This window comes from Phodopus roborovskii, unplaced genomic scaffold, assembly GCF_943737965.1.
Source record: "Phodopus roborovskii unplaced genomic scaffold, PHOROB, whole genome shotgun sequence".
NCBI classification, from domain to species: Eukaryota; Metazoa; Chordata; class Mammalia; order Rodentia; family Cricetidae; genus Phodopus; species Phodopus roborovskii.
Window position 1 is genome coordinate 615,973 of NW_026125506.1, and position 15,522 is coordinate 631,494.

The following is a 15,522-nucleotide window of genomic DNA, read 5'->3' on the forward strand; positions in this document are numbered from 1 at the left end:
TCTGTAGAACAGGCTGGCCTCGAACTCACAGAGATCCACCTGCCTCTGCCTCCCAAGTGCTGGGACTAAAGGCGTGCGCCACCAACACCCGGCTGAGCTTACTATTTTTACGTATACTTTTCAGAGACAAGATCTCAGTAGTGTAGCTCAAGCTGGCCTTGAACTCTCCATCCTCTTGCCTCAGCGTCTTGAGTGCCTGGATCCTATAATCCAGCTCCACCACATCCCAGCTTGCATCTTGCATCTTTTTAACAGATCCATGTATGTCTCTTGTGGCAAGAAGGCTGGAGAGGTAGAAAATCTTTCTGTACTGTCCAGAAGCCACACTCACAAAAGGGGCCTCAACCCCAGCAGGAACCCAGGAAGGAAGCCACGTAAAGAGAGGTGAAGGCCAGGGAGAGATTGGCAGGAAGGCCAGTCAGGACCACCAGGGCAAGGCTCAGCAGACATAGTCTCAAGACTTAACAATGACCCCCACAGCAGGTATCTCCCCTTGGGGGCCCAGAAGTCACAGTAGGTACGTACATATAAAAATAAAGCTTTATGGGAGGATAGCCACCTTTATTCACTCATACATTATCTGCAGCTATGTTTTCAGGAACAAAGCTGAGGGACCGACAGAAGCAGAATGGCCTGCAAAAGAAAAATTTCTCCCATGGCCCTTTACACAGAACAGGGACTAATCTCAGCCCAACCCATAAGAAATAAGGGTCTCTCCCACCATACTGGTGGTTGACCCTAAGGCCTCAGATACACTAGGCAAACAGTCTACTCAGCTTTCTCTTCACTTTTCACAATGGGATCACTCTAAGTTGGCCAAGATAGCCTTGAATTTGCAATTGTCCTGTTCTAATCTTCCAAGTAGCTGGGATTGCAGACCTGTGCTATGAAGTCCAAGTAGAAATGGGTTTCCATGGATTTATTGTCCCACTTTGTTTTGTTTTACTTTTTAAGACTTTAAATTATTTGTATATGTATATGTCTCTGTGTGGGTATGTATGTGCACATGGGTATAGGTATCCTTGGAAGTCACAAGAGGATCTCAAAATCCCTGGAACTGGTCTCACAGTGGTTGTAAACTACCCAATGTAGATACTGTGAACTGGACTCAGGTCTTCTGCAAGAGTCTCTCTAGCCCTGTACAGTTTCTTAAAATCCATTTATCATAGCTGATTGTTTCTGTTTTGTTTTGTTTTGTTTGGGGGGGGGGGTCGGTTCTTTTCAAGACAGGGTTTCTCTGTGTGCCTCAGCTGGCATAGCTGATCCTTTCAAGAAAATCACAATGCTGCTCTAAGTAAGGACTGTGACTCCAAGAGAAGGAAGATTGCTCTGTTGAAAGCAAAGCCATTTGGCATGGGGAGCCTGGCATAGTGACGCACACCTTTAATCCCAGCACTCGGGGAGAGGCAGGTGGATCTCTATGAGTTCAAGGCCAGCCTGGCCTGGTAAGTTCCAGGACAGTCAGGTTTGTTATACAGAGAAACTCTATCTGATAGGGGAGGGGGGTCATGGGGACAGAGTTTAATGGCCCTGAGGGAGCAATCACCCTCCTCCCCTAACCAAGTGTGTAGGAGTTCTACATACCTGCCTACCTCAAAGCTCTAGAATAACCCAATGTACTTACTACTTAGTTGATGACATGTCAAGTTTTTAACCTTGTGGCCTGAACTTCTCATAAAAAAGGAATAGCAAATCCCACTTCACAAAGTTGCTAGATAGTGAAACTAATGCCAATCAAGTCCCCACCACAGCACACGGTAGTCAATATAGACTGTTTTTCCTTTTCTGTGCCCGTCCTAACTAGAACTTAAACCTCTCTTGAGCAGCTCGCTTATATTAGTAAGGGGGGCGAGAGCAGAGCGGCCCAGCACTCACTGCCTCCCATATGTGCTCTAGTGCTGGTGTGCCTGCAATGCTGCACATAGTCTCACTGGACTCCAAGACCTGGAGTAAGCACTCACAAACCCACACAGGTGTAAAGTGAGTGAGGAGGAGCAGCATTCTCAACAATATAACAGGCACAGTGCCGTCCGCACTGGTGGAATCCGTCAGATTGGAAAAAAGGAAAAGGAGGCAGCAAAGGAGAAAGCCTAGCTGATGGTGAAGATCCTGGCTTCGCCCTTGAACAAAACTAGAGTCAACTCTGAATTGTCACTTCATCCATGTCATTCTGGGTCAGTCCCACAACTTTCAAGACTGGCAAAACTGGTCACCACCTACGGGTTCCCGTAGGGTGATGGGGTGATGGATACAACGCGCTCTAAACAGCATGTGAATGTGACTCAACAGGCCGAGGCTCCCTCTACTAAGAGCAACAATAATAATGATTTTCTATTACTTTAATGATTGTTATTACAGAGCCAAATAGAAATAATTTTCAACTGCTACAATAACCAACTGTGCTAAGAGGGAAGTAGAGATACTCCCAGGGATATGCGGGTTCAGTGTAGACCACACTACCAAATACCTAAAGGGCCAGCCACCTTTGCAGAATGTTTCCTCTTTTCTTCTGCACCTCACTAGTCAAAACAGCCAATGTCCACAGAGTACCTGGGTCTGGGAAGAAAGCTGAGAAGTCTGCATCTGCGCCTTCCCAGGCATCGGGACGTGTAGGGCCGGCTGAGCGGGCTGTGGAGGAGGTGCAGCAAGCTGGCTGGGCAGGGGGGCAGGGATAGGGGCGTTCAGCTGTTGAGTCTTCACTGGGATTTGGAGCTGAGTTGGAGCTTCCACTATCTGTGACTGCTGTGAAAACTGTAAGGTGGAAGGGAGGGCTGTGGCTGGGACACTGGCCGGGGGCAGCCTCGCAGGCAGTTGTGGCGGTGGGGTATGTAAGCTGGCGGCATTCTGCACAGGGGGCCCTGTGGAAGGGTCGTACTGCTGCTGGCTCTGCTTCTGTCCAGTGAGCTGTGTAGCCTGGGGAGTTGGGGGCATCCCTCCTGCAAAATAAAAAGAACCCAAAGCAATAACCTCAGTGCATAGCAGCTTCCACCAAGTGACTCACAAAGACACAAGACTGGACATCCTGTTGCTCACATGAGAACTCAAAATGGGAGTGCCTAGAGCAGACCTAAGGTCAGGATGAGCACACAAAGAAGGAAAGAATGCACCCAACTATTGCAAGTTAGTACTAAGCAAAAAAAAAAAAAAAAGCATCAAATAACTACAGGGCACCTGACAGCAGTAGCAATAAGGAGCACAGAAATAAAATAAAATCACTAGAAAGCACAATGTAGAAATGTGTGGCTCCCACGGGCTCCCATTAGAATGGCAGAACCTGTCTCCAGGGGCTTTCTCATACTGAATTAATGGAGATACAGAGACATGTCCCCATGTGGGAAATTCCATGTCCAGTACACTCCCTTGACTGCATGGCACCAATCTGGGCCAGACAATAGGTTTTGGGCATTCCCTCACAACAAACTAAGAGTGCTACTCTACTGCTGGGTCTTACCTTGGACTGTCGGCATTAACTGCTGCAGAGGGACTCCTGCATTCACCCCTGGATGCTGGAAAACTACCCCTGGATGACCCACTTCAAGACGAGGTCTCTTAGACTGCTCTAGAATAATTTTCAAGAAAGGTGTTGTTTCATGTAAAAATAAAACCACAGAAGTAGCAGGGGGGAAAAAAAACATATGTAAGTGTTTTTATAATCTCTAAAAAGGGAAGCCTTTCTATGCTATAAGGGATAAGACTGATACAGTTCCATTAAAAATTTGAAAATACAAAGAAAAGCATTATACAAAGGTCAAAGGAGAAGCAACAACTGAGAGACATTACAACACATGACCGGCAGAGGCTCACTTAATCATCCTCAAAGCACTCACAAATAACAATCGAAGTTTCAATGCCCAGGACAATTGACAGAGAACATCAACAGCGAGCCAGAGACAGATTCACAAATGGTTAATGAGCAATAAAAGCTCCTGCACAACCTTACTCAGAATCAGACATCCACATCAAAACAGGAGGTGTGATTTCATCCGTGGGTCAGATCACCAAAGATTACAAGATTTATCAATAAGGAAAATGGACAAAGTGAGAGAGCCAGAAACTGTGGACAGTGGCGGAATTGGACGTGCCTGCTGGCAGGCTGTTTGAGAGCAGCACTCATCTCACCCATTCAAGAGGCTGTTCCTTCTAATCAGCTACCAGATATGTCAAACAAACATTTCAGACCACTTGTCAAGTCTCTGCTCATTCTGGCAGAAAATCAAAACAAAACAAAACAAAAAAACGTAGTAATAAACAGGGAAGATTAGCAAGACTGATAAAAGTCAACTGTTCAAAGCCATGTGTAGTGGAGAGCCAGTGGCAGGAGGAGGTTCCTCCAAGTTCAAGGCCAGCCTGAGCGACATCGAGAGTTGTAAGCCAGCCAGGTCTCATGAGACAGTATCTTAAAGAGAAAAAAACCAAAAACCAAAAAAAAAAAAAAACAAAACAAAAAAAAAAAAAAGCCCATCCACACAGTGGAACATGGTGCAGATACCAGAAGATTCAGATGCATTGATTGGAAGTGACCTATCATGATCATAATTTTTTAAAAAGATACTCTGTATCTGTGTGGTTCCCCCCCCCCCCAGAATAACTCACATGTATAGAAGTTTGGGTATGTACAAAAAAATGTCTATGACAACCGCAATTTATTGACAACGGCCCTTGCTGTGGCTGTAGAAGAAGCAGACATCAAATCAGTGGCAGCTATGTGTCACCTTCTGAACTACTTGAGCCTCTCACATTAAAGAAAAAAGTGGTGGCACCCACTATTAATCCCAGCACTGGTGAGGCAGAGGCAGGAGGATTTCTATGAGTTCCAGGCCAGCCAGTGATACACACAGAAAGCCTGTCTTGAAAAACAAATAAGCCAAGAAAAAAAAACTGTCATCACATTATTGGGGTGGTGGGTGGCATGGCAGTTCAAAAAAATAACTTGCAAAGGTGGCTACGAAGTGCTAACAATAACTCACAGTATAATGGTTGTTCATGGGAAAGCAGAAGGAATATACAGAATCAACTGAAGTTTGTAACTTCAATACAGATAAAAAATGTAGTATGCAAATATTTGCATTGATAATAACCAAAAGAAAAATTAACTTAGAAAGTATAAAGTAAGTTCTTTAGAAACATGTGGCAACTAAACCACCATTGAACTGTTGGGCATACCTGTAGGTGGCATCACTTGCTGCCTCTTAAAGGGATCGGCTTCTGTGGCACTGCCAGCCCCCACCACTAGGCTCCCAGTCAGGGCTTGGTGCTGTAAAAAATGAAAAGCAATAAGATTCTTATTGTTACAACCATCATAAGAATGAAACACACTACAGCTACCATACCTACTCTAAACACTGACCTCTCTCCTTTTAATAAGGAGCCTGCTACTACCTACCCTATGTTTTTAAACACACACACATGTAATGTACATTTATGTATCAGAAATACTGTAAGATTCTAACTTACCTCTTGGGGCGGGGGGGGGGGGGGAAGGGCTGGTAAAGACCTATTATTCTGGTTTTAAATGGAATTTCAAATCATCACCAATCTACAAGCGTCAAAAACTATCTTTACCTACTGAATGACAACAAAATGGCTGAACTGGAAAACCTTACTTTCAGTTCTGAGGCTACAGCCCAATTTTACCCCAAAAAGTCAGTAACAAAAGGAAAAATATAGGCGCCTTCCTACTGAGGAACATATGAAGACCCTAATTAACAACAATCTACCTCGAATCTTCAAGATGCTATTTCTTGATTACCACCCCTCCCTCCGTCCTCTCTCCATATACATATATACACACATATATGTTTACATACATATATGTGTGTATATGTAAATGAAATGTTATTTAAATAAGGTTTAAATAAAACAGAGGAACTCAATCTGTATGGTCAGTGATTAGAAAAATTGCGTGGGAGGGATGCGGATGAGTAGAATGCAGTAGAATTTATATGATCATCATGGCAGTCTAAACCTACAATAGGCGCAGCAACAAGAGGGAGCCCTAGAGTATACTGTGAACCCGCGATGACAATAATATCCATGTAGGATCAGATCAGTTAAACACGTGAACCCCTGTGGGCAGTGTCAATAGGAGTAAGGCTACACATGTGCAAAGACAGGGAGAAGGGGATTTGGATAATCTTGGCACCTTATTTCTGTTCTCCTATACACCAAAAGCTGCCCTTATTTATGTGGTCACTTTTAATTCCAGCACTCAGGAGGTAGAGGCAGGAGGATCTCAGTGAGTTTGAAGCCAGCCTGGTCTACAGAGCAAGTTCTAGGACAGCTAGGGCTACACAGAGAAACCCTGTCTCAAAAAACCAAAAAAAAAAAAAAAAAAAATCTTTTTTTTTTTTTTTTTTGGAAGACGACCTTTGAACTAGGGGGAGCAACCCATGCCTACAATCTCAGTATTCAAGAAGCAAAAGCAAAAGGACCTGAGTTGGAGGCCTGCTAGGAACACATAGTAAGACCCTCAGATAGATGATAGATTGATAGATAGATAGATAGATAGATAGATAGATAGAAGCGTAATCACCTGAAAAGCTACTGACAAGTCACTTTACAAAAAGAGCAATTAACCGAATCTTGGTCAGCAACGACTTCTCCATATGAACACTGTCCCTGCTACCTCGGCATGTCCCTAACAGTAGTAGTGCTACCCAGTAGGTATAAGCTACAGAATTTATCTCTAAAGGACTTGGCTCTCCCAATCTCCTCAGTAGAGCACTTTAAACACCAAAGTTACTGTTGCTAATCAAAAGACTATGCCACATACATGGCTACTGAACTAAGTACCTTGAGGCCTAGAAAGAGATAGGGTTTGATCCCTGCAACTCACACCACAAAGTATATAGGCTCGGCAATAGCAGGTGGCACAGTGAACAAGGACATGCCCTGTTCATATTTAACAAAGATAGGAGGAAGACAGGAGAGAGCAGGAGACAGAGGTGTGCTGGCTGGTCTTATGCCAACTTAACACAAACTAGAGCTATCTGAAAGGAGGGAACCTCAATTAAGAAATGCCTCTGTGGCCTGGCAGTGGTGGCACACGCCTTTAATCCCACTACTCAGACAGAAGTCAGAGGCAGGCAGATCTCTGTGAGTTCAAGGCCAGCCTGATCTACAAGAGCTAGTTTCAGGACAGCCTCCATAGCCACAGAGAAACCCTGTCTCGAAAAAACAAAAAACAAAACAAAAAAAAAAGAAAGAAAAGAAACAAAACAAATAAACAGCCTCAGTAAAATCCAGCTGTAACTTAAAAAAATAAAAATTTTTGAACCTGGCGTTGGCACACACCTTTAGTACCAGCACTCGGGAGACAGAGTCAGGCAGATCTCTGTGAGTTCAAGGCCAGTCTGGTCTACAGAATGAGTTCCAGGACAGGGTCCAAAGCAATACAGAGAAACCCTGTCTTGAAAAACCAAATAGTAATAATAATTATTACTATTGGTTTGTTTGTTTTTGTTTTTTGTTTTTTGAAAGATCCAGCTGTAAGGGTTTTTTCCCTTAATTTAGTGATCGATGGGAAAGGGCCCAGCCCATGGTAGATAGTGCCATCCCTGAGCTGGTAGTTCTGGGTTCTATAAGTGGCTTGCCTCCAGGAGTGATAAAGTACTGTGTATTAGATGAAACATACTCCAAATAAGCATAAACTCTAGGTGAAACATCAGAACAAAGAAGAAGTAGCAGATGATACAGAAGGGAAAGGAGCCTAGCAAGTTCCCCAAAGCTGGCAGGTGGCATGAGGGCAATCCCCAAGCTACACGCTGGAACAGAGACTGCTGAAAAGAAAAGGCCCTGTCTTCCCTGTCTAGGTCTGACTGGCAGATGGTAGGAGTCTGGCTGACAATCAACCACATGCAGAAAGACACCCAGGAAGCATACAGAGGTCAATATAAGAAACTAAAAAGTTTAAGTGCCACATGCCTCAAAGGAGAGCAAAATTTGCAGCTGCAACACAGTAGCCAAACATGATAGGCCACATTCCTGACACTCAGGAGACTAAGGCTGGGGAACTGCAAATACAAGGCCAGCCTGGACTGCATGAAGAAACCCTGTCTTGTTGTTTTTGTTGTTGTTTTTGTTTTTCTAGACAGGGTTTCTCTGTAGCCTTGGCTATCCTGGGATTCACTTTGTAGTCTAGTTGGAACCCCTGTTACCTAGGGAACAATAAGATGACACAGCAGGTAAAGATGCTGGCCACCATGCATGACTCATAACCTGAGTTGGATCCCTGATAAATACATGGAAGGAAGAGAGAAATCAAGTTCCCTAGGCCATTCTCTGATCTACATACATATGCCATGTACTGTATTCCCACACATACATATGTATGCACTTGCACACACATACACAATAAATAAACAGGGGCCTCCAGTAGTTATGAGCACTGGCTGCTCTTCCAGAGATCCTGAATTCAATTCCCAGCAAGCACATGGTAGTAGCTCACAACCATCTGTGATGATATCTGGGACCCTCTTTTGGCCTTCATACACACATGCAGGCAGAACACTGCATAATTAATTAATTAAAAGTAAAGTAGCTTGTAAAGAATCTAACTCAAAATGACTGCTGTCTATACAAGAATGCATTCACCCCTCCTGGAGGAAGACTTACATCACCAGGAAAATAAGTAATGAAATGGCTAAATGGCTAGACCACAGCTTCTAGGACTGATGCCGTCATTAAAGGTAGAATGGGATCAAGGGAGAAGAAAGAGACAGACCCTCCTGTTAGTGGAAGAGACTCAGTAACCTTTCATCTCTTATTCCTGACACCAGGATTTGGTATAAACAACACAAATACAAAACCTATCTGAAACTTCTTTTCAAAAGTATGTACAGTGGGGCTGGAGAGATGGCTCCATGGTTAAAAGCAATCTGCTGTTGTAGAGAACCAGAGTTTTGTTCCCAGCACCCACATGGTGGCTAACAAGCTTCTGCAACTCTGGTTCCAGTGATCCCAATTCTCTCTTCTGGTCTCACAGCCACCAGAATGAATGTGATACACATACACTACACACATGCAGGTAAAACACTCATGTGCATAAAATAAAAATCTTAAAAAAACAAAAATATTAAAAGCCAGGCTTGGTGACACACACCTTTAAAAATCCCAGCACTTGGGAGGTAGTCTACAATTTTGAGGTCAGGGAGGTTTTATAATGTGAGACCTGTCTCCAAAAAAAAAGGCAAACTAATAAAAAACATTCACTTCTTAAAAAATATGTGTGACAAAACAAGTTAGGATTTCATTTCATGCTTACAAACTTCCAACTATACACATAAAAACATGAACACATTCACAATATAATACAGAAAACAATGGCTGGGGTAAGGTCCTAAAACTACAAGGTTGGTCACACCAGAGTTACTATACATGAAGAGTACAGGAAAGGGCTGGAGATGGTCAGAGGTTAAGAGATCTGGCTGTTCTTCCAGAGGTCCTGAGTTCAATTCCCAGCAACCACAAAGTGGCTCACAACCATCTAGGTTTTAAGCAATCATGATCTAGGTGCACTCTTCTGGCTTGCAGGCATACATGCAGGCAGAATTATGTATGTATGATAGATAGATAGATAGATAGATAGATAGATAGATAGATAGATAGATAGATAGATCTTGCCCATAGTCAGGAGGTGAGGGCTCATGCCTTTAATCCCAGCACTTGGGAGGCAAAGACAAGCTGATATTTTTGAGTTCAAGGACAGCCTGATCTACAGAGCAGGTTCCAGGACAGGCTCCAAAGCTAAAGAGAAACCTTGTCTCAAAAAAACAAACGGGGGGGGGGGGGGGGAAGGGTACATGAAGACCCTCCTCAGCAGCTCTGGGAAACAGCTGGGCCACAGAAAGCTCTAGATCTATATTCTCACTAGCAAAAACATTAGCTGCAAACAACAAAATCCATCCTGAACCCTGAAATTCTTTTTAGAATGCTTCGTGATGGGGGATGCCCTTCTTCATGCCGTGAATATATGTTTCTCTTATTGGTTGATGAATAAATAAATGCTGATTGCCCAGTAGCCAGACAGGAAGAGACAGGGCTACCAGACTAGAATTCTGGGAATGGGAAAAGCAGGAAAGCAGTCATCAGAGGGAGACACCATGTAGCTGCCAAAGGAGTAACATGCCGGAATATTACAGGTAAGCCATAGCCTTGTGCCAATATACAGTTTAATAGAAATGGGTTAATATTAAGAGAGCTACCCAGTAAGAAGCCTAAGCCACTGGCCAAACAGTTTATAATTAATATAAGCCTCCAAGTGTTATTTGGGATTAAAGGGCTTCGGGACCTGGTGGGACAGAAACTCTGCCAACAGCTTAGGGCAGCTGTCAGGACAGCATATATGAGAACAGGAAGGCTGGAACATTCCGATACATCCATCAATATTCTTGGCTAGAAATGATGTAACATATGTCAGGCCCTATAAACTAACCTCTTGTGACTCACAAATTCTATGCCCCTAAGAGTACTTCCCTAGTAGGGACCAAAAGCCCAAACCTGAACACCAGCTGAATAGACTACAGCTCTCAAAGGGATGGAATATGAGCAGCTGCTAGATGGAGTTCTAAGCACTAACATAAAGGAGCAAGCCATGTGGTGGTACAGTGCAATGCTAGCAGACACAGGAGGACTGGTGCAGTTCAAGGTCAGTTGTCCTCTGATCCCCATATGTAAATGTGACTAATTAGTCATATCATTTAAATGGGTAATAGGTATCAAATATTGAATAATCCATTCTAATTCTATATATCTGAATTCTTTTTCATAATACATCATTGAGAAGAAAAATGGAGAAAATCACTGAATAGCATTTAAAATACCATTAACAGGACTTAGGATGTGGTTTGATGGGTAAAACAGTATGCAAGCTAAATGGCCTGAGCCTGATCCCCATAATCCACATAAAAAGTTGGATATAGTGATGTCCATCTGTAATCCCAGCACTTCTATGGTGAGATGGGAGGTGAACATAAAACAGTGACTCCCACCAGACACAGTGGTGCACACCTATAATCCCAGGACTTGGGAGGCAGAAGCAGAGCTCCAAGCCAACAAGTTTCATGCTAAACAGACCTACACAGTAAAACCTTGCCTCAAAAAAAAAAAGTGACTCTCAAAAGTTGTCCTGACCTACACACACACATACACACACACACACACACACACACACACACACACACACAGAGGCACAGTGTTCACACCTTTAATCCAAGCACTCAAGAGACAGAGGTAGTTTGAAGCCAACCTGATCTAAATAAAAAAATCCCAGGCTAGTCAGGACTACATGGTAAAACCCTGTGTAAAATAAGCAAACAAATAAATAAAAGACCAACAATCAAGCAATGACCACACATTTATGAAAATTCTGAATACCTCCTCCTTCCTTACCAAGGTCCTCACTTTTGAAGACGCACTTTTCTCTAGTCTATCTCCAGAGTTCTGCTTTCTGCTGAGTTTTATATTTGTGGCACAGCCCTCACTTACCCACAGAGCACTCTGGTTGATACTACTCTGCATGGATACACATAGCCATTGCCTATACTGCTGCCAAAGCATCTTTGGTTCTTTCTAGTCAGGGCAGTTACACACAGTGCTACTTAAGAACATCACTACACCCATGTTCTGATACACACAACATTCAAAAAATCCTCAGGCATGCATTGCTGGGTCAGGGATGTGATCATCACCCATCTTTTCCAGCTGAAACAAAATGTTTCCTTATGCCTAGATCAAGCACACTCCTCCAAAAGAGGGTGAGAATTACACACACTCTTATGAACGCATGCTATTCAATTTCATCTTGGGTCATCAAGTATGTTTAACTGTGAATCTGAATGGCTTAATCTGCACTGAACATACTAGACATATTTTTATATATTTGTAGGTACCCTTAACCTTCCATAGTCCCATTGTTCTTACATATACAGGCCTCTGTATGACATATAAATGCACTAATACATTGCATTTCTGCAAATACAGACAAGGATTCCACCCATAAATTTTCTTTTTGTTTTGCTGCTGTTGTTTGTATGTTTTAAGACAGGGTCTCACAATGTAGACTGTTCTGGAATACAATACATACTGGACTCAAATTCACAGAGATCTGCCTGCCTGTCTTCCAAGTGCTGAGATTAATGGCATGTGCCACTACACCTAAATTTTCTGAAACTTTCTAATTTAAGATTCATCTTCAGAGCACTTGCTTACTGGTCTTCTAGGATCCATGTTCAATTCCCAGTACCCACACCAGGTGGCTCATAATCACCTGTAACTCCAGATCCAAAGGATCAGACAGCCTCTGTACCAATGCAACATGCATGGCACACACACACAGACATAAATAAATAAAAGCAATAAATTTATAACCTTTAAAAAAAAGATTTATCTATCTCTAAGCCCATTATAATGAATTCACAAATAATAGAATCAGGTTACCTCTCCCCACAAAAATGAATCATGTTCATTGGGAAAATGGCTGATCTTAAGGTGGATCAAGGAACAAAGAAGATAGATGCACTTTATTTATCTGTTTGTTTGTTTGTTTGTTTGTGGTGCAGGTTCTCACTAAGTAGCTCTGCCTGTCCTAGAACTTGCTGTTTAGACTAAGCTAGCCTCAAATTTGCAACAATTTCCCTGCCTCTTGATTCCTAAGTTCTGGAATTACAGAACTGAACCAGCACACACAGCACAGTAGATGAATCTTACACATTCTGTGCCATGAACCAGCTTAAAGAGGCCTCAAACAGTCAATCACAAATATCCTGAGAATCAAAACAAATGAGAGGTGTAGAAAAGGGCTGAGTAGTTGCTTGGCAAAAAAAAAAAAAAAAAAAAGTCTTCAGAGTGAAAAAAGTGGACACAGTAACCAACATGTGGGTTATACTCTTCAGCAGACTCTTCAGACTGACAATGATGTGCTTCCTGTTATAAAGTATCCCACTATTTAAGGTAAAACACCATATTTAGACTCAAGAAAAATCACAAATCACATTATTAGACACAGCATCAATTGAAAAAAATTCAATATTCACTGATGAAGGGAATTTCCTGAAAAAAAGACATAAACAAACCGATGGCTCCCACCCTCATCCTGCAGAGAAAGGTCCTAAGAACAACATTGTCTGGGTTTCCACTACTATAAGACACTATCGCACTGAAGCCTTGACCTGTACAGCACAACAGAGCAAAGGATAAAGAAAGAGTTAAGACTCCAGGCTAGAGAGACGATGCAATGGCTAAGAGCCCTGACTGCTCTTCTAGAGGACTGGGGTTCAATTCCCAGCACCTACATGGTAGCACCTGATACCCTCTTCTGACCTCCTTGAGCATTGCTTGCATATGGTACAGAGACATACATGTAGGCAAAATACATAAAATAAAAAAAAAATCTAAAAAAGAATTAGAAAGAGTAAAACTTTCTATATGTAGAAATGATTCTCTATGCAGAAAACCCCACGACATCTACAACAAAGCTCCAAAAACAAATTAATGAGTTTAGCAAGAATGCAGGTTATAGGTTAAAATAGCCAAATGTATTCCGTATATGTTTGCAATCAACAGCTAGGAACTATTTTTAAATACTATTTATAACAACAAAAATCAATATGCTTAAACATAAATCTAACAAGTTAGAACACAACATTAGCATGCTGAAAATTACAAAGCACCAATCAAGGAAACCAAAGATCTAATGCATGAAGAAGAGTCACACTCAAGTACTGAAGTACAGATAGTACAGTAGGGCTACCAGCTCTCCCTTAACAATGTAATGCAATCCCAATCAAACCAAGCAAAATATCAAGTCTATTCTGAAACCTACAGGAAACAGGATAAGAAATAGAAGGACCAAAACAACAAAGAAAATAGAGCCAAGGTGAGAATGTATAGTATCTGGGCCAGTGAGATGGCAAAGTGGTAAAGCCTGATGACCAAAACTGATCACTTAAACTCAATCAGGATCATGGTGGAAGGAAAGAACAGACCCTTACAAGTAATCCTCTGACATCCATCATGATATGCACATGCCTGAACAGAAATACAAACACACACCCATTCAGAGAGGGAGGGGAGAGAGGGAGAAAAAGAGAAGGGGGAAGAAAGAGATAGAGAAGGAGAGGAGAGAGACCGCCCTGGCACCAGCACAATCAAACACCCATATGTAATAAACGAACACCCACAAACATCTGTCACACCACATAGAACTGCTCTGAAACAGATCATAGGCCTAAATGCTAAATGTCAAATTACTAAACTTCCAGGCAGAAACACAGATCTCTGTTACTTGAACAGAATTCTCAGAAATGATATCAGAAGTACAGTACACCACTTTTCAGCCTTTGGCTGAGATCAAGTACAAGCACAATATATTAAAAAAAAGTTACACTTCATCAAAATTTTAAGTATGTGCTCTGTAAGCAACAGTCAAGAAGAAAAGAAATTGCAACTAGCTCAGTATTCTTGTACCAAAAATTTGGTATCTCTATCATGCAAAAAAAAAAAAAAAAAAGTAAAAAAACAAATTTCTCAATTCAACAACAAACCAAAAACTAAATAAATGAAAAACAAAAGAGAGAGAGAGAGCAAGATACACTTCACCAAAAAGATCTGCCAACAAACACAGACAAGATACTCAAGATCATCATCTGGAAACTGTCTCATACCTATGGCTACCTGGAAAAAAGACTATAGCTCAGACTGTGATGAAGTGAGGAGTGGGGAACACAACTCTCACACTACTACAAAACCGCACAGAAAGAAAAGTTTAGTCCTTTCCTATAAAGCTAAGTACACACTCTACATATGACCCAGTAATCTGACTCTGGGATATATCTGACTAGTAGCTATTCATGCAGATGAAATGAGCACCCATGTATACACAAAATGTTAATCTGTGAATAATTACAGCAGTTTTGTTTGTGAATTAACTGCCCATCAAAGATAAGAAGGTAAAAACTGCTTCCTGAGGACACCACCATGAGAAAATAGTCTACCTTGTAAAAACATAATAAGGCTGCACAGACTTCTTACTGTCTTAAAGGTTTTGCAGATAACACAGACTTGATTCCCAGTACCTGCTCACAACTGTCTAAGTCCAGTTCCAAAATCTGAAGCCCTCTTCTGGTTTCCACAGGCACCAGGCACAAATGGAACACATAAAATAAACCTAATACAAAATTTTAAACATACCAGATTCTCCATGCTGAGGATGCCTGCCAAGAAGGGAGATATATAGGAAACGCAACCTGTGTATGCTGCCTTCCTTCTAGGAAAGAATGAGTTAAACCATCTCAATCTGTAAGTTTCGTGGCCTTTGTTTCAATAAAGTATGAAGACTGCCACAGCCATGATGAAGAAAACTTAAGTTCTTTCTCCCGTTTGGTCAAACTATAAATAAATCTGCTTCCTTTTACCAATTTCTAATTTCTAATTTCTTTTGGAATATAGGGAACCTGTGAAGACAAGATAATAGTCCCCAGTATCAGGAAGCAGTAACAGTATTCTTCGGCAACTCCGAGAGCCCTC

General features: G+C 42.0%; 1 protein-coding gene across 13 annotated transcripts in view; it reads right to left on the reverse strand.

Annotated features, from left to right (window-relative positions):
- Positions 1-15,522, reverse strand: part of Ep400 (E1A binding protein p400) — a 98,271-nt gene that overhangs the window by 64,831 nt on the left and 17,918 nt on the right. For 10 of the 13 annotated variants that reach the window (XM_051176408.1, XM_051176411.1, XM_051176404.1 and 7 more), the window contains 3 exons: positions 5,164-5,254; positions 3,452-3,559; positions 2,551-2,936 (listed from right to left, as the gene is read on the reverse strand). In XM_051176408.1, the coding sequence (XP_051032365.1) occupies positions 2,551-2,936; positions 3,452-3,559; positions 5,164-5,254 (585 nt within the window). The remainder of the gene's footprint in view (positions 1-2,550; positions 2,937-3,451; positions 3,560-5,163; positions 5,255-15,522) is intronic. The other 3 variants (XM_051176410.1, XM_051176406.1, XM_051176403.1) reach the window with 1 other exon arrangement.